The following is a 24257-nucleotide window of genomic DNA, read 5'->3' on the forward strand; positions in this document are numbered from 1 at the left end:
TCCATTCATTTTTCTTCTCAAAGTGATTAATAATATGCTTCCCAATTGATAAAGAACACTGTGGTCCAGCATCAGTTCCAAGTGATTAATTCGATATTCTCTGCCAACAGAATACTTTATAGTCTAAGAACCCTTGAGCCTCCATAAGGAATGTAGCTCTGCCAACAACCTTGATTTTAGCTCAGTGGAACTCAGGTTGGTCCTCTGACCTCCAGAACTGTAGGATGACAAATGTGGGCAGTTTTAAGCTGCTAAGTTTGTGATAATTTGTTATAGCAGCAACAGAAAACCAACATAGATTTTAAACTATAAAATTGGCATGCCACTGGCTCTATGGAAAAAGTACAAAGACAGGTTTCTGCAGGAAGATTTCTGAGGCAGAAGCATGGGATGGGTGGCAGGTAAGCACGGAAGCCGATGGTAGCCTGATGTCCACCTGTGTGGCTGCTCTCAGCCAGCTGGGGGTACCGCAGTTCCAGGAGAAGTCACAGAACATGCTGCTTCTCTGGGCCTGTCATAGCCCGTAGGAACATATAGTTTAGGCAGAATTAGAAGGCAGGCTCACCAATTCAACACCTCTCAAGCTTCCACCATGATCATCATTTCTACCACTGGATCAAGAAGTACAGAGCTGGCAGCACTAAGTGGCAAATGGCTATCTGCATGAAGCTGTACAGGCATAAAACAGTATAGATACTTAAATAAAAGGAAATCCCAGGAGTTGAAGAGCCCGAAGTGTCCTTTCAGAAGATGTCTTCTGATAACTAGTGATTTCACAGGAGTATATGATAATGACTATAATTGGTTATGATGACAGTAATAAAAATGATAATACGCAGCACAAAGTACCTTATACTTACATAAGCCTTTTCATCTTTAAGAATTCTAAAATGCTTTGCAACCTGACTTCTAGGACATATTAATTTGAAAGTGGGTCTCCACTTGCCCCTGACACTCAGTTTTGCTTGGATAGAGACGCAGTATTCACCTGCCAGTTAATGTAAACTCTGGTATTAGCTCTTTAAATCTCAAAGGAGCCTGAAGGCAGAGAATAATTATCTAGGGTGGAAGACACATTAGTCTGGCCCTGTGGCTCTTGGATATAAATGCTTAGTTTGTGAATTCTGTGAATTCTTAACCTACTTTTCCAAAATGTGTTTCTGAGACTTACCTCCTGGAATTCAAATTTGCCTGGCGTTGTGACTAGCTCCCTGTGAATGCTTTCTCCCTGCGGAAGTGCTCTTTTGGGGAGCTCAGCTCAGGGCTTCAGCTCTCATGTCTTGCATGTGTAGCCTCAGCCTTAACCTCTTTCCTCTACACTAGGTGTCCAGCTCTAACTGCCTCCTCACTATTGCTCCATGGACATCCCCAAGCACTGTGACTATGACAGAATTCCTCAACACCTCCCCTGCAAAGTGAGTCCTCTCTCTGGATCTCTGATCTAGGCTGAGACCTCATCACCTCTGCACCACCCTGCAGGTTCACCCTGTATCTCAGGAGTCACCCTCTTCTCTTCCACATGCCCCTGTCCAATCTGATTCCTAATTCTGTGGTTTCCATCTCTGCAGTGTCCTGGCATCTTTCACTGCTTCTCTCACCTTCATTTGCTGTTCACTTAGCCCCTCATTACACACTCCCCAATGGTCCAGGAGCTCCAGAGCGGTCCCCTGCCATTTGGCTGAGAGTTACTATTGGACAAAGACCTTAATTCATGCATCTTTCTTTTCTTTTCTTTTTTAAAAATAGAGACAGGATCTTGCTCTTGGCCAGGCTGGTCTTGAACTCCTGAGCAATCCTCCTGCCTTGGCCTTCCAGAGTATTAGGATTACAGGTGTGAGCCACCGCACCCGGCCTTATACGTCTTTCTATTTCTTGGTATTAGACTGGGACTTACCTCCACAGTAATGAAATATTTAATAAACCCTCTGTTCAAACCGAATCTCTAAGACCTTGATCATATATTTTACTTTTATATATACTGATGTATTTCCAAGAAGCTAAATGTAAATCAGAAATATATCTTAAGTGTACAAGGTGAATGTACTATTTAAAGATTCCTTCAATGAATCCTAGAAATTGGAGAATCTTTTAGTACCTACACACCTACTCATTTTTAGTTTATTTTTGTCCCAAGTTTACATGAAGCTGTGCACATCTGACTTACCCAGGAAGCTAGCAAATTTATGACAGTAATACAAACTGCAAACTGGATTTTGGTATTAAGGGCAGTTCCTATTTGTGAACAACAGCTGATTAGAACCAGGTATTTACCAGCAAGCCAAGCACATTAAGCATTAAAAATGACTGGGAGGCAGATCAGAGGTACTACATTAGGAAGGAAGACCATAAGCTGTAGACATGTCACCTTGAAGGTTTATAACAAAAGTAGCCAGAGAGTCCTCAACTCTTGCTTATAGATATCACAGTGAATGAGGAAAGCAGTCTGGCATAAGCCGCTGGTTTGGGCAGTGTGGCAAGAGGTGGCACTAGGGTGAGTTCATAAAGGTAAAGCAGAGCCGGAGGAGATATACATGGACTGAATTTTGGTAGGCCCAGGATATTTTTGTGGCTAAAGAGGAACTGTGTCTAAGTAAATAATGTGCTAGGAAAAAAAATCAAAGTTGGTAAGGAATAATTAACCTATTGTGAACATGAGGTAGAATCAGGTGAAGGAAGGAAACTATAGACAGTATTGTCTATGAAATCTCCATGAATAGAGATTTTTGAATTATAGTTATTTTGGAAGGTAAGTATGGCTTTCTGGAACAGGAAGAGCATTGTTGATTTGTTAAAAAACAAACAGCAAATAGGGATTTTTAAAATTACTAAGGGGTATGGTGCATGCTGTCTGGGGATGGGCACTCTTGCAGCTGTGACTCAGGTGAGCCAAAGGCAATATATATAACCTAAGCATTTGTACCCCTGTAATATCTGAAATAAAAAAATTAAAAAAACAAAATAAAAATAAATTCAAAGAATTTTGAAATAATTCTGGAAATAAAATTCCAGAATATAGATCTCATTGGCTAAGGATGAAAATAAATATGGAACAGGTCACCATATTGGGGCTGGATGGATTTTTCATAAGTAATTCTATACTTTGGGTATAGAATTATGACCTGCATCAGCACCAGTTTAGGCAGAAGCTGAGCTCAACTAATAATTGTTCTTCCTAAGGAAAGTAGCTGCTGATGCTAAAACAAATTTCTAAGATAATAAAAAGATTCTAGAAGTTACTTTGTAGATGTTAAGAGATCCACACTACGATTATAAATGAGGATAGTTATTACCTGGATAGCTTTTTGAAAAGGAGGTACAGATTTTATAGGAATTCCTTATTGGGGCAAGTAATGAAAGCATCTATATTAACAATACCAGAAAGTCTTAAGGATAAGTACAAAAATATTTTAAAATAAGAGAATATATATAGCTATGTATATTTATAAAGATTTTTGAGTCTTTAATGATATCATTCTAATCCAGATCTGATCATAAGAACCTTCAAGGAAAAAACAGAAAGAAGTTGAGGGCATTATAACCAGCACACAATCACTATTTCTTTAGATATGAAATGCTCCCAAGGGAGACAGCAGCGTCAAGGAAAGATTGCAGGCTTCAGGAGGAATGTTATACACCCCTGGGGGTTTCGTATGGGATCCTATGAAGTATGGAAAACACAGAGCAGAATATTTGAGAATCAATGAAGAGACTGAAACTTAAAGCAATCTTGGTTAAGTCCAAGGAAGGAAAAGGGCAGGAAAGGCCAATGTAATTAAGGAAGGATATAAAGATTAGTATGAGGAGACTAAGAGGGAGGCTTAAAATTATATAAACAATGATCTAGAGATATAAACTATTTACAAAATACAAGTAGTAAGAAGTTCAGAGAATAATTACAAGGAAAGAGGAAGCATTATGATCAGGCATTAGTGACAGCATCCCACACCATTGTGGTCTGATGGTTCTGAGAGCAGAGGATGCGGGGATATTGAAACTGGAAAGACCTTACAGAACAAGGAGCAGGTCCAGGAGTGCAGGAAGAAAGGCACTCACCCTCAGTCTGCTCTGTCTGCATCCTCTGACCTCTGCTCTCACCAGCTCCCGCCAGTCAGAGGAAGGAACAAAGAGCAGGAGTGGAGGAGGATTAGAGCCTTAGAGGTTAGAAGGATCAGGACCGGGAGGTCTGACTGGCTTCTAGCAGAGTGGGCACAGATGCAGGCTAGAGCAGGGGATCTAGTTTCCTCCTTTGGGAGGGGAAGTATGAGAAGGCGGGGAGAACAGCTATGTGAGAAAAGGGGACAGTTTGAGGACAAGAGACCAGCCTGGTGAACACACTGAGGGCTTTTCACCCCAAAATACACAGAGACAGAGCTGAGGGAAGCTCTAACTGGTATTTATATAAGTCCTCTGATGACTGCTCAGATTCCTGAGGTCTGGAAAGTGTTACATATCATTATTCTAAACAGCGCTATGAGATAGAGCAAGCAATTATAAAGCCATTTAACTTAACATCATTTTACAGAAAAATATTAGGGAAAGTTTGCAGGGGTGAGGAGGACAGCTCGACAAGCGGACGGTGATCTGATTAGAAGCAGGCCATATGTTTTACTGGAGGAAGGTGTTTTAACTAGCTCATAGGGCTTCTTTGAAGTTGTTGTCTTCCTCTAGATTTTAACCATGATTTTTTCCTAATATCTATAAAGATCAGGAATAAATATATCTAAGTAAATAAAACAAAAGCCAATCACAACTGAGGACATTAGAAATAAAATGAGAAGAAAATGAATGCTAAAAATAAATAGTATAGCAAGAAAAAAATTAGTAAATATTAGCTAGTAGAGTTTAAGTTATTTTTCATGAAAAATACTTGATTTTGAGTAGTGAATGTGTCCCTATACCATTTCCTAAAATACTCTGCATTAAAAAAAGTGGGCTTTTTGTTTGTTTCACACACACAAAAAAAATCTTAGTGTTTCTTTTTGGTTGTTCTTTTTTAGTGAATTGACTATTTGATATGCTTAAACATTTGACACATTAGGATGAATACTTCATTAATCCTTCCTTTGTGAATTTTCCAAGTTAAAAATTCTCAAAAATACATCTTTGTGCTTATTTCACATTAAGTGATAGGTCAATATCAGTTTTCTCATATTTATATGATATTTCCGTACATTGAATAGCTATTGAACCTTCAGAAAGAGTATTAGAAAGAATAAAAACCAAGATAAAACAAACGTAAAAAAATCGAACTACATATTAATGTTTACTAGAGGCCCAGATTATCCCTTGTTTTCACTTTTGACTGCTTACTCTTTACAATTCACTAATGATGCCATTCTACTTCTCCAAGGGTACTGGGTTCCGGCACCTGGTATCACCTCTACATTTTCAACTTCCAGGAGGGTGGACACTATGTCTGTCTTGTTCATCATTGTATTCTCAGGGTTTAGCACAGTGTTTGATAAATATTTAGTGAATTATTAGTCCATTTTTAAAGATGAGGAAACAGAGGCACTGAGAAGTTAAGTAATTTGCCTAAGGTCACACAGCTAGTAACCAATAGGTTTTGAACTCGGGCAGTCTGGCCCATGGCCCCACGTTTAAGCATAATACTAATTCCTCCTTCTCCTGGAATGAATGCACAATGCAATAAAGCTGTGAATCATGTGTGCACATACAGAACACTATATACAAGGCAGGAGTCTTCACTGGCACACAATTCAAGTATTAATGCTGTCATCACTAAATACTGAATGGAATTCAGGAACAAAGGGAAATTTAAAGTCTAATTTCCAGGATTAAACTCTGTAAGTAGCAGAACTCTACAGGTAGAGTCCCAAAAAATATAGCTCTATTGGGCTCTAATTGGATGCTGGATTTCTTAGTCCTGAACAAAGATTTTCAAGACTTTTCATGCTGATATAGAAGCAATATTTATGGTTTTGTGGTGGCCATATCGAGGAAAACAATTACAGGTGCATGTGGAACTACGTTCTCTATGGAATCTCCGGTGGCCTCTTGCAGGTGAGGTTCTGCCTCTGCGGAGTCGAGGGTTTCTTAAGCCCAGCCTGAGCGTTATTCAGACACAATATAAAGCTCTGTTTTCCTCGAGTCTTGCTTTAGGGTATCAATGTTCTGAAAATTGATATGTCCTCATCACTTTTATTTTTCCAAATTTTCTTTTTGTTATGTTTTTCCATGTCAGTCATTCTGGAACCATTTGACTCTAAGATTTAGTTTTTGGCTTCAAGTGTTCTTATGTGCTGCAGATCTTGTGGGATACATGAGTAAAGCTGATCAGAGAATGCACTTTTCTGGAATCCTAGAGATCCTATGGAATTCCATGGACTAAGAAGAAGCCTCTGGCAGGCTGGACTGACACTGAGAGGAGAAGGATGCAGTTTAGGAGAATGCCTCGTCTGCCCTGTGCTGAGGGCCAGCAAACCTTAGAGAAGCCCTGTGCCTTTCAGGGCTCATACAGAACGACTCTGTAGGTGCTACTGGCTGTTAGGACCCGGTACCCACATAAAGCTCATTTACAGTGCGGTCTCCAGTTCTGGTCACTTTGCAGCTGGAAGAATATTCTCACCCTTCAGGGAACTCAACAGAAGACTGTCAAGTTGATCCAAGTTTTGGGAAAACTTGTTGTTCTGAGGAATGAGGTTAAAAGTTTAGTCTCACTATATCACTATACAAGGAAAGCTTGCCCAGTGGAATATTAAGCTGAAGTGGAGTGAACAAAATTAATGCAGCCTAGAGGCTCAGAAAGATGAAATCCAGTTCAAGATCCAAAATCAGACAGTAAAGGGAATCCCAGGAGAGAGCTTGATCATTGGAAAAATAAAGCAAGCATATGAACTTAGACACCACTCTTACATTCACGCAATGCTCTGCCCATGTCCACAGAGCTGCAGAACAGGTATCATGATAGCCTTTGAATGCCCAAAAGAAAGGGAGGGATGCAGTGTCCCTTTTGGCAGGAAAAGGGGTCAATAAGGATTCAAGAACAGTCTTGTTAGTCCGAGGGTCCTTTTCCTGTTCAGTGAATTCTTTTGTTCTGTGTCCTTATCAATTCCACACCTTGCCTAAGTAAGAATGACAGACAAGCCATTCTTAATGACTTCCTAGCTTTTGAAACTATTTTTGGTATTGGAGAGGGAAAGAGCCACATTTTAGTTGTTGGAAGAACTGAGGTTTCTGTTGGCTTAGTAAATTTTCCACTCTGAGAGGACCATTTTTGCTTGGGAACACAGAAATGCATTTGCTCATATAAGTGATCTGTGCAATATTCCAGAAAAATGACACCCATGTGGCACCTAGGCCACGGAAAGAAATGGCGGCATGGCCTGGGACTCCTGAGGCAGCCCCTGCTGTGTCAGCAGCAGCCACGCTGGCATCTTCCTCCCACCGGGCCAGCGCACATTCTCTCCTGGGCACACCCACTCCCCATGAGCACCGTGAACAATTGCTGGCTGTGTCAGAGCCCTGGCCACACCCCGTGCAGGACAATGCACAGCCCCACAGCCCTAACTCTCCCAAGCACTGGTTACTTCCTTTCCTTTTTATTTCCTCCTGTGTGTTAGAGTGCACAAAATACATTTGTTTCTTCTGTTTGAAACAAGACATTTTAAAGGGTGGTTAATGATGACCTATTTACTTCCAATCTCTCTTCAGTGGGGTTTTCCTAATCTTTGAAAGATTGTACAACAGATAGGAATTTGGTTCAAGACACGGGAAAACAGCTTCAAAAAGGATTCTGTTTTCACAGTTAATGTGCACTTCATTAGGTAACCATCATGTTTAAATATTTGTCTTTAAAGATGATGTTTTCTATTATTTTTAGGTATATTTAATCTGTTGAGTTTTGTCACCATAGTGAGGTGGACCACATTAAAGTAATAACACTAAGGAGGCAGTTATGTTCTATAGGTCATTTTTAAATACAGGAACTTCTGTACTTAGAGATTCATCCATCCATTTACCCATCAGTCAATATTTATTAAGCATCTACCTATTATAATCTAAGATATTTTTGAAGGTCCCTACTCTCAAAGAGCTCACAGCATGGTAATGGTAGAAAGACCCATAATGATTATAATAAATTGTAATAGGTATTATAATAGAATTATGTAGAGTACACAATATGGAAATAAGGAAGGAGTAGAAATTTCAGTGATCATGGCATATTGGCCAAGGAAGGGCTCTTGGACACGGTGGTTCCTGAGCTGAGTCTTAAAAAATGTAGGAGAGACCCTTTATGGCTTAGGTGTGTGTGAGAGCATGCGCGCGTGCATGGGCGCGTGTGTGCACAGGCAGAGCTGGTGAGGTGGGCAGGCCTTTCAGATCCCAGAGGTCCTGCGGGTCTGTAAGGTGTCGTAAGTCAGACATCCTGTGGGTGTTGGGGACCAGGCGTCAGAACAAGAGACTAACGTGATGAGATCTGCATTTCTGAAATCACCAGTTTCCTTGGGTGTGTTTTACTGTTGTTTTCCTTTATAGAGCAATGAATTTTGTGGGGAGAATAATATCTCAAATCTCATTTACTGCGTTATGGTTTGGGAAATGCCAGCTGAAGGATGCCAGAGAGCCGGACAGAGAGCCTCGAGGGCTGCAGGCGCTCTGTGAGAGCGTTCCCAGGGCCCGCGGCGTGCTTACCACTTCCGTCGGCCGGTAGTATTTGAGATCCACAGTCACATGGATTTTGCCGGTCTCTTTACATCTGCCTACTTCATTTTCATTCTTTCCTTCCCACCTGTAAGGAAGATAAACACCTAATCAGCTCCTAATCGCTTGGGAGTGTTTGGTCCGCCGCCGCACCTCAGGTGGCTCCGCCCCCTCCCTGCGGAAGCGGAAGCTCCTTGACTAGGGGCGCAGGCTGGCCGGTGACTTCGCTATTCCCACAACAGTGACTTTCAAAGCGTCTCTAGATCTGTTTTGGAAGGGCAGGGTTCTTTCCCCTGTCTTTTAAAGAAAATCATGATGAATTCAGAAGTGAGACATTAGAAATGAAAAGATTAGCCAGTAAAAGGAATTGAGCAACTTTCAGAGATTTCACAGATTTTGCATTTCTTTAGACTATTCTTGATAGAGTCAGTTATTGTGAATTAATCGATGTCTTTTGTCTTTCCCCTTTATTTTTTTCTTCCTTTTGTAGTTTTAGGGATATTTAGTGTTAATTCAGTGCATTCCATTTGGGAATAAGTTTTATGCCCTAATGAACCCCTCATTTCATCCCCAGATTACATACACCTTCCCCTGTTCTCCCCAGTTAGGGTGGGCCTCATTAATAAATCTCAGATGATGAAACCTCCAAAAAGTACACAACTGATTATTCATATCCTGCTAAGGGAGGGCGTATCAGCATCTCTCTACCATAACCTCCTGTGACTTAGCTGATATGTTAAGGAAACTTGAGTTTCCTTTGCCTGAACATCCACAGGTGACATCAGTAAGGGTACCAGGAATGACTCCTCAGGTTTACACAGTGCAGGATACACTTGTATGCCTTAAGACCAACTTCTCACTAAAATTCTACTTCTCCATTTTACATTCTCATTTTTGTAAATCAAGCCACTGGCTTAATGTTGACCTCTGGATCTCTACAATCTAATATCCAAATGATAGCCTATGCTATATAACTGGAAGAATTTATTTTTACAAATGAAATCTTTTGGCAAAGGAAGAAAAGAAACTAAAAAGTATGACTTATGTTCAACTTCAATGTTCACCCTTAGAAGGACTTTGCTTTATCAGCTGGACAAATCCTACGAACACAAATCACAGGGACAGTTCTGTGTGCGCTCTGGGTCACAGTCACTATGGGGGACCAAAGGGAAGAACAGAATACTAAACTGATTACTTAACTGTGTAAGTCACAGGTGCCACTGAAGATGAACATTCAACATTGATCACAGTTATATTTTGGAATAGGTTGAAATAAACTTGCCTCACAAGTTTATTTCTGATTAATCATCTGAATGTTCTGTCAAATCACTTCTTGATAGCAAAGGCAACTATTCCACTGTTGGAGGAATAATCAGTTTATTAATGTGTTGAATTTGCCAGAGGACTCAAGGCAAATATGAGAAATATCCCATGACAGAGATTATACCAGAATATGTCAAACAATATAAACCTGTAAATTGGTCATTTTCCCAGGCTTTTATATTAATTAATTAACTTAAAAAGGAGTGCTTGTTAATTTATTTATTTGGTTCAATTTCTTTCTAGGTGTTGATTAGATCAATCCGACAGATCATGTAGGTCTGAGAATTTTGAAGCAAAGGGACTCATAGGATCAGAGATAAATTTTTGGAAAATTCACCTGAAAATGATAAGTGAATTTTTGGAGCACAGAGATCAAAAACATTTTAAAATGAGATAACCTAAAGTAATGATGGCCCTTGTACATCATTATGGACAAAGACCATAATGAACAAAGACTAAATGTAGCTAATATGGCTAATATCCACAGCAAAGGAGGATAATTGGTTAAGTCATGATTTAAAAAAAAAATAAAATCTAATTTTAAAGTTAATGGTTTCAGTAGAACTTTTCTTTGGTTAGGCTTTCAGTAAGTGAAAGGATATTTGTATTTCTTAGGCATGTTTTAACTTTATTTTTGTTCACATTTCATACTTCACAAAGAGAAACAAGCTCAGCAGATACCTTCATGACAGTATCTCCACCTAAGCCAAAGGGCGAACAGGAACACTATTTATAATTGGCTGACTGGTTTCTCCATTTGTAGTAAGTATTTAATCCACGGTGGGCCATGCTGACTTATGTGCACAAATATATTCCACTGTCCTTCGTATTGGTAAATCTCCTCAGATGCCACAGACTTGAGACCTAGTGATTCAAATCTATTTATAATCTAGGTTTTAAAAACCACACACAAACACACACACATTTAAATTGATAACGCCTTGGTAAAGACTTGGAGAGCTTTCCCTTGTGGGAGGGAGTTCGTGGGTCAGGAAAGGAATGAGGCTGTGCCAGTGGGGTCTTTGGGGTTTAGTGGGGTCTGCAGACTTTCTATGAAGAGCCAGGCAGTAAATGCTTCAAGCCTGACAGGTCACATACAGTCCCTGTTATATATCCTTCCTTTTTCCTTCTTCATCACTGTTATCCTCTTCTTTTTTCTTAACTATTCTTTTAAACTGTAAAATCCATCTTTACCTCTAGGACAGTAAAAACACAGCTGGGATCTGGCCTGCAGGCCACAGGTGCCCACCCTGACCTTGGCCCGTCAGGTTAAGGGTGTCCCTCACCCTCGACTGCAGGGAAGTATTTAATTCCTGTTTATACCAATGGGATGCAAGGTTAGACTGCTTGACTGTGACTTCTGCTGATTCTCTTTGATTGTTTTGCTAATCATAGGCTAACGTTTGGGATTTGTAACACTAGTTGAAATGCAAAAAGGCTGAAAGAAGGACACGTCTCCTCTCAGGGGCTTATTTAAGTACAACCTACAAGTCAGACTTGGGTTTCATGCTACTTTGGCACTTACAGGCATGAACTCTCAGCAAGCCTGCTTTGCTGCTGTCTGCACGCTGCCTGCTGGACTTCCATCTTGCAAATGCTTGTCCACAGTCAAAACAGTCTCTGAGGGCATGGTATTACCCTCTGCAGTTAATATAGTTGCACTGAGTAATCAAACGTAACCAGGAAATGGCTCAAAGCAGAACTGAGTTGGCAAAAGCCACTTTCTAATTTACACCAGGTCTGCATGAGGGCAGTAAGCAAAAGTTTCTGCCAAGGGCCAAAAACACTCAGTTACAACAATACATGAAACACTTGTATTAACAAATGAAAGGTAACAGCTAACTTGTCCTAACAAGTAGTGTTATGACTCAAGGCAGAGCTGCAATGTTAATGAAATTATGGTGGCTTGACAGAGAGGAGAGGATTCAGCTAATTAACAGGAATTACTACCCCTAATTTAGATCAACAGTTCGCTGAGCAGGGATCCTGTATAATTCCATTTTTAAAATAAGTTGTTGGCTCCTAATAAGCACTAAACAGCAATAGAAAGCACTGAAGAATAACAGAATCAAGCACAATAAGGCAAGATAAAGGTGCTATTAAAATCTACTCCACTAGGAATCCCTTTAAAGGAACAACAAAAACAAATTCAATCGCTTACTTAAGTTTGGGGAACTGTTGGACCTATGTGGGAGGGGACAATATCACAAAAGCTCTCGGGAATTATTCTTAAGAAAGCCTATTTTATTAGGGCATGGATATGGAAATAGGAGGCTGCAGTAGGTAAAATTGAGTAAACAGTATAAAGCGGTCCTGGAAGAAGCATCAGCTTCTGGGTTAAGACAGTGGTTTCACACTTTTGCTCCCTCTGCAGACTCCTTTCAAAAAAGGAATAAACTGACAAGGGCTAACAGAGTAGGAAGGAGATGAGAGAAGCCAAATTCTGGAAGCTGGAAAGCAGATGGATGAGTGTTAAAGGACTTAGCAGAAGCCCTAGAAAAGTCTCCTAAGCCAATAGTGGGAGAGCTGAGATTGGACCCAATTCACATTTGCAGAAGCCCCCAAATGTTCAGGAAGTGAGGCTGATTGCAAGTCTCCTTGGGAAGCAGTCTGGTGCCCAAACCCCTTCCCAACTTCTCATGTGGCAACTGTCTCACCCTTCCTGGGGCAGAAGGTCGCTGGCCTGAAGGCTGCAGGTCCAGTGAAGATGGGGGAATTAGGGAATATATGCACGCTGAATGCTGAGACCACCACCACCCCCAGCGGGCTGGCAGGCCTGCCTCTTTCCAGCGAGGACAATGGGGCGTCTCCTCTGGGCATCAGAGATTCTTCACCTCAGTGGCCCTCTCCAGTCATCCTACAGTGGCATAGTCAACAAGCTCTAACTATGCACTCAAAGCTCCTAATGAGTTGTTTAGGCCCCCAGCTTTAAACATAAGCAGAAAACCAAGTATTACCAGACAGGAATATGAGGAAAACTGCATACATGAAAGATAGAAATCAAAACAAACAAATTGAAAAAAAGCAACTTGAAGGAAGCAGAACAAGCAGGGGGAAGAGAATTAAAAACCTGAAAGCCGCCACATACGCCACCTTTAATATCCCCAGACAGAGCTATCAGGACGGATATCAAAGAAACAAGAATAGGATGCTACATAAGAAAAGACAATGTGAAACAAGAGATTTTAGAAATTGAAAAAGAAAAACAGAGAAAGCTGCTTGGATGGTGTGTCCAGAGCCGAACAGGGAAGGCAGGCACGACACCTTTTAGCAGAGCAGGGGAGGAGAGAGCTGGGCAGTGCCCAAGGGGCGTCTGTAACGAGGGAGGAAGCTAGGGAGGCTGAGTGACAGTGCTCTTGAGAGGGAAGGAAGAGGGCTGGAACCACAGGTCAGGAGGAGGCTCTGCCCCGAGGGTGTCAGGGGCAACCTGCTGGTGAACCAGGAGAGATGAGGAGGGGTGCAGTTTTTATGCCCAGGGACACAGTTTAGTCGTAAACCCTGCTCCAATGTTAACAGACAGCACTGGTTTGAGCGCGCACCCTGGGGCTGCTGGCGTCAGCCCTGCACGGCCCTTGTGCTGCTGCTGAGAGGGAGACTGGTTTGCCTCTGCCCATGCTCAGAATTCTGCCGTTTTATTTACATTAGTGATGATAACTGTTCTTAAGTAAGGCAGTTCTGGCAGCAACAAGCCCAGCTGTTATGTTGTGGTTAATGAATAATCAACTACAACAACAACAAAAGTGTAAACTTTAAGTCCATTATATAGCTGTTCATATGGAAGGCACTTCTTGAGGCTGACATCGTGCACTTTCCACATCATGGGGCCTTTATTAATGTTAACTGCCGAATCTGGACGCCGGGAGTCAGGCGGGACGCATGCCCCGCAGTTTGTGCCGGGAAAGAAGTGTGGAGGGCACACTGACTCACAGGCCACATGGGCAGGTGCTGCAGCCAACACGGCCAGGCAGGGCTCCTGGGCTGTGTCACGGGGGCCAGACAGCACCCCTGTTTCACACTGGGCCTGGGCCCCAGGGTGTGGTATCCTCTCACAAGAGCGCCGCAATTGTTTTGGGGAAGTCCCTCCCAGCGCAAGTCTCCCCTGCCTTCTTCTCTGTGTCACCATCACTGAGACACTATCAGAGACGCTCTACTTGCAAACAGTCTTTTCTTACGCTTCATCTCTAGGAAATCAGACTGGCAAAATGAATGGAATGGAAAAAGCCTTGTGTGGTGGTGCCAACTGAGGGTGGCTCAAGAGATCAAAATAAAATAATAAAAAAAAGGCTAGAGGTGCCTCTGAGCTGTGGAAATGGCAGTGAAAGAATTTTCTGATGCACAGCCTGTATTTAAATTAGCCTCGGTCTTCCTAAGCTATCCTTATGTGGATTGCTAACCGTGCTTCCGCTGCCTCCTTTGTTTGTCTTTATTTCAACTCAACTGGGCACACTATCCACCCCCAGAGGACGTGGGTGCAGCTTTTCCTGCTTTACAGGAGAGCGAAGTGTGCGGGGCCTCGCTGCAGGGCTGCAGTCGGGAGGCAGTGCTCTGGGCTGCACTCGAGAACCCGCGCAGGGGCGGCCACAGCGCTGGGCCTTCTGCAGTCCCCGCTCTGTACAGCCGGTCCGTCCTCCTCCCTTCCTTCCACTCCCAGTCTTCACCGACACCCACCAAGTGCCAGCAAGTAAGCCAAGCCAGGTGCTAAGGACATAGGCATGAGTAAGCTAGACACGGTCTCTGTCCCTAAGTGGCTTAGAGGCTGTGGCCCCCACAATCTCGTGGGGGGACGATGCAGACAGCCAGGGTGCTGTCAAAGCCTGGGGAGGGCATGGAATACCGACTCAGTTGAGGGAGGGTGCTGGCTGGAGGCAGGATGCTTGCCCAGCGCCGACACAGTTCCCTAACTCCCACCTCCAGCCCTTCCACCTGGAACGCCTTCCTTCTTCCTAACTAGCCCCATAGCTCCCACTTCAGGCAAGGGCCAGCCCACACCTACCTCTCTGCAGACACCACTAGTGTCTTGGTCATGGCACTTCTGCTTCGGTACTGATACAATCAATTTGCACAATGCCATCATTTATGTGCAGATGTTTGTAAACGATGTCTTCTTACTAATTATCACTCAACTAGACTCTATACTTCTCAAGGGCAAGGAAATGTCTTTTGATTCTCTTCAATGATTTTAGCTTTGAGATAAAATGAGGTAGGCAGGGAGCACACTTACTGAGCATCTACTAGGTGTCAGGCTGTTTAATTATGTGATTATGAAGCCAGCAGCTAGGCTCTGCGAGATCCTTAGCTAAGAACTAAAGCGCCCCGCTGCGCGGCGAGTCGTCAGCTGCGCCTGGGACGGAGAACGGCTGCCCAGACGCGCGCCCGCGGGACCCAGCCCGCGGGACCCAGCCGTGCACCAGCCTGCCGCGCCCCAGAGGCTCGCACCGCCGTACACTGCAGCCATCTCGTTCTCAAGGGTTGGAGAGTCCAGTATCTTGGAATTTCATAAATATAAATGACAGTAGGGCTTAGATTTCCAGGTGTACAAGAGAGAGGGTAGGAGGGAGGGAGAGAGAGAAAGCGAGAGGCGAAAGAGGCAGAAAGAGACCCCCTTTAAATGGCAACTTGAAGCTTATATGAAAAGTCCAACCTCTTTATTATGACTAAATAGAATGTGAATGCTCTTGAAGATATGAGTCTACTTAGAGTCTCTCCAGAAAGTTCTCATAGTACCTACACTCAGGAGTAGGCTTTCCTATTCAGGTTTTCTCACCATGATTGATTTTTGTAGCTCTGATGGCAGACTCTGAGCGATGGTGAGTGCAGGTGAGCTATATTTCTATCATGCAGTTGCACAGGTTTCATGCAACCTGGCTACACAGTGTGGACATCAAAGGAAGATTCAGCAAGAGATTGAGGTGGGAATTAAAGCAATCGGTGGGCTCAGAGGTAGCTGAAATGTCCTGCAGGGAAAGTGCAAAGCCACAGTGCTTTTCCCTCTCCTGACTTTTCCCCTGCATGGACCCCTCGGAAGTCCTGCACGTCATGGGAAAATTCTGCTTGTCCACAGCGGCTGCCTGGAAGGAACTGTTTCCCGCGGTGCAACGTCCAGGCTCCACAGTTGCTCAAGGAACGCCTTCCAGCAGCTGTGCTGGCCGCAGGGAGGCTCGGTCCCTCTCCTGCCCTCGGAGCTGCATCCGTGCTGTCCTTCTTTCATTCCTGTGTTTTCAGGATCAGCCTCCAAAGGCTCAGGCTCAGGGCCTAGGGTCCAGAAATCCCACGCACCAGGGTACGTCACATGAGGGGAGGATTGTGCATGAACACAAAACGGCTTGTTATCTAAGCCAGTAGGATTTTAGAAATGAGCTTCTTTTTTTAAATATTATAAGTTTACCCTTGTTGTTTTTACTGAAAATGTAAATACAATACCACAAACTATACTGAATATTTCCATTGTGTGAAATATGCCCCCCCTCCTGCAAGGGGCAGATGTGGGTTCTCACATGTTTGCAGGCTATTCTTACAACTGTCTTCTTAAAATTTAACTAGATTAATGACAGAAAATTAGTCAAGACAAGTATTTGCCTGTTTGGCTTATCCTACTGTCATTCTAATTGAAGTGGAAAAGTCTTTCCTTTGCACATTTAGTATTTAGCAATAAACTGATGGGAAAGTGAAAAACAAAACAGCCTCAACAATGCAACCTCCTTCAAACAACCAACCGGCAATGCTCTTGGAAGGAAACAGTTGTTGTCGTAAGGCTGTCCTCTCACTACGAATGACTGCATGAGAATTTAATTAACAAATACTGCCTTGAATTTTATCAGGATTGTATGTGGTACTGACCTATTCCCTTGATTATCTTCTACTAACCCAAACTCAAATTAATTAATGTGCTGTTTTCTGATAAATCCAAAGCAAATATTACTCAAATTATGTAAAAGACTTCAAGAGGGAATATTTGTGTAGATTCTAAATGGTGAACATTACAAGAGATATTTTTAAAAACAGTAGCAGAAATGGGAAAACACAACAGATCTGAAAACAGCAAAAGTGAGACTGTTTCAGATATTGACTGTTCTATCTGATAAAGCAGGTAAAAAATATGAGGACGGAGAGCTTTCTATCTTAACGGCACCACTAATGAATCTGGAAACCTCCGTGCTCCTTCGCCTTCTATCAATACGTCCAATTGTTCATGAAATCTTGCTGATTCTAAGTCTCTCTTGAATCAATGCCTCCTTTTTCTATGCTCTTTGCTGAATTTAGGTCCTCGTGATCCCTTCTTCATAGGACAGCTTTGATAGCCCTCTAGGGAGGAAGCATGGTGGCTTCTGTCTAGCTGCCACCACCACGCTAACTGTGAAAGCCAGGGAAATCAGGGTGACCGTGGGCATTCTTGGAAGGACTTTCTAGACCAGCTGGCTTTGGGGATAGCCACTTGTTCTCAGCTGAGTGTTTGCAGAACACCCTCTGTGGACACACTGGGAACGAGATGATGCTTTTCTAATCAACTGCTTACAGCGGCAGACCTGCAGACCCAAGGGATGGCAGGCGCTCATAGAGCTGAGAGGTGCTGTGGTTTAGGGGGCAATTTGTTTCTAATGACAGAGCTTAAGAACATTATAGTGAAAATTATCATTGGAAAAATCCTTCAAATCTTGCTTTATTTCATCAGAGCTTGGGTTTTTGAAAGCCCCAAAGCCAAGATTTAGCTGCTTTTGTTCTCTTTGAGTTTGGTTGTGGCTTCCCTTTCCTCGAGGCATGCATGCCTGGGTCTGTTTTTACTGCAAATATCACATCACAAAGTTTTTTGAAAGGATATGAATGAGAAGGACGAAAAGTGCAACATAAAGGAAAGAGGGGCCTCTTGGGTCAGAAAACACTCATTTCAGATCCTGGCTCTACTACTCTCTAGCTTAGTGACCTGGGGAAGACACTGACCTGCACTGTGCCTCAGTTTCCCCCTCAGCGCAAGAGTGCCCCAGACTTGGAATTAAAGTGAGTAGGTGCATGGCTCCTGCCATGCTTCCAGGCTCACACGGAACACTGCAGACTGCCCGTCTGCCTCACATCCCCCATGCAAACAGCAGACTTCCATCTGTGCCTCCCGGCCCAGAGCTCGCGCTCCCTGACAACAGCCCCAAGGCCTGGGAAACCGCCACACTCTGGCTACAGTGACCGGTCTAGAGATGATGACAGGACTCCGTGGCGCCAGGGACAGTGCACTGCTCTCCGAGGCTCTCCCCTCTGACTGTGGCAGTGGAAGGCGCCCTGGCCGTGAGGAGCACTGCCGGCGGAGGCGCGCCGTGAGGAGCACCGCCGGCGGAGGCGCGCCGTGAGGAGCACCGCCGGCGGAGGCGCGCTGTGGAGCACTGCCGGCGGAGGCGCGCTGTGGAGCACTGCCGGCGGAGGCGCGCCGTGAGGAGCACTGCCGGCGGAGGCACGCTGTGGAGCACTGCCGGCGGAGGCGCGCCGTGAGGAGCACCGCCGGCGGAGGCGCGCTGTGGAGCACTGCCGGCGGAGGCGCGCTGTGGAGCACTGCCGGCGGAGGCGCGCCGTGAGGAGCACTGCCGGCGGAGGCGCGCCGTGAGGAGCACTGCCGGCGGAGGCGCGCCGTGAGGAGCACTGCCGGCGGAGGCGCGCTGTGGAGCACTGCCGGCGGAGGCGCGCCATGAGGAGCACCGCCGGCGGAGGCGCGCCGTGAGGAGCACTGCCGGCGGAGGCGCGCTGTGGAGCACTGCCGGCGGAGGCGCGCCGTGTGGAGCACCGCCGGCGGAGGCGCGCCGTGAGGAGCACCGCCGGCGGAGGCGCGCTGTGGAGCACCGCCGGCGGAGGCGCGCCGTGAGGAGCACCGCCGGCGGAGGCGCGCCGTGAGGAGCACCGCCGGCGGAGGCGCGCCGTGAGGAGCACCGCCGGCGGAGGCGCGCCGTGAGGAGCACTGCCGGCGGAGGCGCGCTGTGGAGCACCGCCGGCGGAGGCGCGCCGTGAGGAGCACCGCCGGCGGAGGCGCGCCGTGAGGAGCACCGCCGGCGGAGGCGCGCCGTGAGGAGCACCGCCGGCGGAGGCGCGCCGTGAGGAGCACCGCCGGCGGAGGCGCGCTGTGGAGCACTGCCGGCGGAGGCGCGCCATGAGGAGCACTGCCGGTGGAGGCGCGCCGTGAGGAGCACTGCCCGCGGAGGCGCGCTGTGGAGCACTGCCGGCGGAGGCGCGCCGTGAGGAGCACTGCCCGCGGAGGCGCGCTGTGGAGCACTGCCGGCGGAGGCGCGCTGTGGAGCACTGCCGGCGGAGGCGCGCCGTGAGGAGCACCGCCGGCGGAGGCGCGCCGTGAGGAGCACCGCCGGCGGAGGCGCGCCGTGAGGAGCACCGCCGGCGGAGGCGCGCCGTGAGGAGCACCGCCGGCGGAGGCGCGCCGTGAGGAGCACTGCCGGCGGAGGCGCGCTGTGGAGCACTGCCGGCGGAGGCGCGCTGTGGAGCACTGCCGGCGGAGGCGCGCCGTGAGGAGCACTGCCGGCGGAGGCGCGCCGTGAGGAGCACTGCCGGCGGAGGCGCGCTGTGGAGCACTGCCGGCGGAGGCGCGCTGTGGAGCACTGCCGGCGGAGGCGCGCTGTGGAGCACTGCCGGCGGAGGCGCGCCGTGAGGAGCACCGCCGGCGGAGGCGCGCCGTGAGGAGCACCGCCGGCGGAGGCGCGCTGTGGAGCACCGCCGGCGGAGGCGCGCCGTGAGGAGCACCGCCGGCGGAGGCGCGCTGTGGAGCAGGAGCAGAGCGGCCCTGCCGGAGCCTGGGCCCTGAGGCCACGCTGATGCAAACAATGTCCATTCACTTTTCTTCCTTTCTTAATATACTTTCGTTATGGTTTTCGTTATGGTTAAATCTTTGTTTTATTAGCATAATAAGTCACACTTAAAAAATCATTCATATACAACATCCTTCACAACTTTTGGAGCTTAATAGAATACTCCTAATAATAAAATATCATGTTTGATTCCTAAAAAAAACACAAACAAAAGTGCACATATTTTTAAAGAATAAGATGTTATGTTTCCTACATCTTATTTTTCTCATTAGGCTAGCTTAAATATAAACTATGTTACACATACAATATAAATTTGTTAAATTATGTTTGAGAGTTTCTTCATTTAAAAAAGTGATTGCTATAGAGTATCAGATATTAATTTCTGTTAGACTATACATCTTAATAAAAAATTTAGGGGGTTATTTAGAAGCAACATGAATTTTATATTAAAATATGTAAAAAATCTCAACCACAAACATAATCAATCCAGCAACATGTTTTTAAGTCCACAAAAGCATATGGACAGTATATTTGAAATATGAAATATATTCTTCAAAAAATAAAGGGCCTAAAGATAATCTTCATGACCAATTTATACTGCAAAGATTATCTTACATCCTCTTGGTTTTTATTTTTATGCCATTTTCAACTCCCCATGTTGTATAATGTAAAATGTAAAATTTGAAAAAAAAAAGCTTATTTTTGCCTTCCCATTCTTTATTTTCTCTAATATAGTTTCCTTGTTTTTATGCCAAACAAATGTATTTATTTTTAGGCCATGAATTGATAACATTTATTCATAAACTTGGAAGTATATTGGGACAAAATGTCACAAAATAATAATTGGGCACTATCTCTTTTTATCCTGAGTATTCTTATTTTTGTTTTCTTAATTTTTTAATTGACATATTATAATTATATATATTTATGGGGTATAATTTGATAATTTGATATATATGTATATTGTATAATGATCAAATCAGGGTATTTTATCCAACACCTCATGCATTTATCATTTCTTTGTGGTGACAACACTCAAAATCCTCCCTTCCAGCTGCTGACATATACAGTACAGTGTTATTGATTTTAGCCACTTTGCTGTGCAGCAGACACCAGGACTTACCTCTTCTATCTCATTGCAACTTTGAAGACAACTTTGTAGACCAGTGTCTCCCCATCCTCTCCTTCCTGCTCCCCCCAGAGTCTCTGGTAGTCACTATTCTACTCTCTGCTTATATGATATCATCTTTTATTTTTTTTAAGATTTCATAAGTGATATTATATAGTATTTATCTTTCTATGTCTGGCTTATTTCACTTAACATGATATCTTCCAGATTCATCCATATTATAACAAATGACAGGATTTTATTTTTTGTTATGGTAGAATAGTATTCCATTGTGTATATGTGCCACATCTTCTTTACCCATTCATGATTATTAGACACTCAGATTGATTCCATATCTTGGCTCTTGTAAACAGTGCCACAATAACATGAATGTGCAGAGACATCTCTTTGAGATATTGATTTCACTTCCTTTAGATATATACCCATAGTGGGATTGCTGGATCACATGGTAATTCTATTTTCAATATTGTGAGGAATCTCCACGGTTTTCTACAATGGTTGTACTAACTTACCTTTCCACCCGTAGTGTACAAGGAAGGGTTACCTTTTCTCTACACCCTCACCAACACGTTTCCTAATTTATAAGTCAGCTGGCTAAGTAAGGAAGAAAATGTAGGTCAAGGAAAAATGACTTTTATAAATTGATTCTAATTAAAAGTATTTGCTGTACATATTGCAATACAGAAACAAAATTACCTTAAGACAACTAGAAACAAGGATACTAGCTGTGGCTTTATGGACTTTCACTTGTTGGGATTTATGCAATGTCTAATATTTTAACATGTAAAAATTATAGGAAAGCATGTTAAATGTTTACCCCCAAATAAGCTTTTGGACATTCTCTTATTTCCAAGGCTATCTTTGACAGATTGCCTAGTGTAATTTTTGAAGCAAACTACTCAATAAATTAAATAGTTGATTTGAAAACACCTGGCTCATCAAGAACTGGTGGGATTGGGTACTTAATGATTGCCGAATAAACCACAGGGTTCCTCAGTCTCTGGGTGACTTGCTTTATCAAAGTGTAGCATCTCATCTCACATTAGGGACCAGTTCAGTCATGGGATGACAGAAGAATGTATGGAGACTGTGGCTGTGTACTTTGGAACTCCCAGTTACCTTTTGACCTCTTTCTAAACCATGGGAGAAGGAGAACGGAGGTGTCACTCTGGCTTTTGTGGGTGTCTTTGTCTTGTGAGAGAGCATTCCTTACTGATTAACAACAGAGACAGGAAATCCAGAGAACTCTTCTTACCTTTATTTATCAGATGATAAATTAATTCAATTGCAATTAAATTCAATTAGCACTTAAATAATCTTATGAATACTGGAGATGTGAGGAACAGACACAAAACAAGGGAAGGGAACTAAGCTAGTTGCAGATGCCCCCTGACCTGCTCTCACAGGAAGCCCTAGAATTTTTAAGTATTTTCATTTTTGAGCAACACTCCCCCAACCAGAAAAACTCTCAAATCAGATTTCCCAAATTCCAAAAATTCTATTTCCATTATTGATTCATTAAAGTCTCTATTTAATTACCATATGTCTGGCACTGACATTGTGCTAGGCACAATGAAAGGTACAGAAAGGAATTAGACACCAAATTCTGCCCTGAAGGAGCCTACTATCTAGTCTACTGGGGAAGGTAAAATCCCAAGTGACAAAAATAAGGTAGAATGAAAAAAAGGTAATTGTCAAGATTCATTTCGAACTGGAGGTTCTGTAACTCTCTCAGGCCTGGCTACTCAAAACGTGGCCCCTAGACCTGCAGCGCCCGCATCACCCTGGATCTCATTAGAACTGTGGAGTCTAAGCCCACCCAGACCTACTGACTCAGCACCTGCATCTTAACAAGATCCCAAGAGATTCACAGCATATTAAGGTTTCTACTTAGAAACCCTACTGTACAGCACAAAGGTGTTCTGACTCTAATAAATGGCAAGTCTCTGAAGGGGTCAGGTGTTAGAGAGGAAGAGAAGTCTCACCAGATCCACCACATTTACACAATGCAATCTAAACAAGCTCGTTCCTCCTCCTGCAATTGCTTATCTTCCCTAAGTGTGTTAAATTTCTTCTGGTCACCCAGGCATGAAATGCTAGTGTGATTTTTTTTTTTTTACAATGTTTCTTGTCCCTAAACATAATCAGTTGCCCAAACTTATTGTTTCTATACTTTCTTGACCACTTGAATTCATTGTTGACAAATGTTTTTAATCAATTATCCACTTCATTAATAGCAAATACTTATATAGAGAGCTTAAGATGTGTTAGGTGCTGTTTTTAAAGTGACTTACATATACTTACCCATCAATACTTCACCCCATACCTGGGGGTAGGGACTCTTATATCTCCCTTTGAAAGTGGAGAAACAGAGAGGATAAGTAAATGTCCTAAGACATTGCAGAGCTGGGATTCAAGCCCAGGAAGTATGGCACTGGATGTGCGCTTTTAACCATGATATTATATTACATTACATTACATTGCATAGAGTATGGAATTGACCAAGTCAGGAAATAAATAAATTAAAGCAGTGTCCTTGGGACAATGAAACATGTGCTCCTGAAGTTCTATAAAAGTGTTTTCCCAATTGGTAATAAAACTGAGTTACACTGTAAATAATTATTTTTCTTTTCTGGCTACTTTTAGGATTTTCAGAATTTTGAGTATGAGGCATACTGATTTGACTTTCTTTGTGTTTATTCTGCTTGAAGTTTATTATGCCTCTTAGATATATGATTTTACTATTTTCATTAAATGTTGGGAAAATTTGGCCATTATTTAATTCTTTTTGTGTCCCTCCCCTGCTTCCCCTGGGGTTCCCATTACACATGTTAAGATGTTTGGTAATTGTCCCATAGGTCACTGAAACTGTTCTTTCTGTGCTTCATCTTAAATCATTTCTAGTATTCTGTCTACCTTCACTAGTCTCTTCTTCTATAGTATCTAATCTCTCAATGCCAACAGTGAATTTCTCATTTCAGATACTTCATTTTCATCTCTATAAGTTCTAGCTGGTTCTTTTAAAAATATATGTTCCCTCTCTCTCTTCAATATATTATTGTCTTTCTTAAAATACTTGAACATAATTATAATAGTTATTTTAACATTCTCATGTACTCATATCATGTTTATTATTTCTCAGTTTGTTTTTATTTATTGATTTTTCTCTTGGCTATAGGTCATGTTTTCCTGCTTCTTGACATGCCTCCTAATTTTTGACTGAATGCTGAACCTTATAAATTTTACATTGTTGAGTGACTAGATTTTCTGTCTTCTTTTGAATAATATTGGACTTTGTCATGGCAGGAAGCTAAGTTATTTGTGCCCAGTTTGATCCTTTTGAAACTTATATT

General features: G+C 43.6%; 1 protein-coding gene across 3 annotated transcripts in view; it reads right to left on the reverse strand.

Annotated features, from left to right (window-relative positions):
• GMDS (GDP-mannose 4,6-dehydratase) overlaps positions 1-24257 on the reverse strand; it is a 638941-nt gene that overhangs the window by 92285 nt on the left and 522399 nt on the right. For all 3 annotated transcript variants that reach the window (XM_012768474.2, XM_012768473.3, XM_012768472.3), the window contains exon 9: positions 8656-8752. In XM_012768474.2, the coding sequence (XP_012623928.1) occupies positions 8656-8752 (97 nt within the window). The remainder of the gene's footprint in view (positions 1-8655; positions 8753-24257) is intronic.

Source organism: Microcebus murinus, chromosome 15, assembly GCF_040939455.1.
Source record: "Microcebus murinus isolate Inina chromosome 15, M.murinus_Inina_mat1.0, whole genome shotgun sequence".
Classification (NCBI taxonomy): Eukaryota; Metazoa; Chordata; class Mammalia; order Primates; family Cheirogaleidae; genus Microcebus; species Microcebus murinus.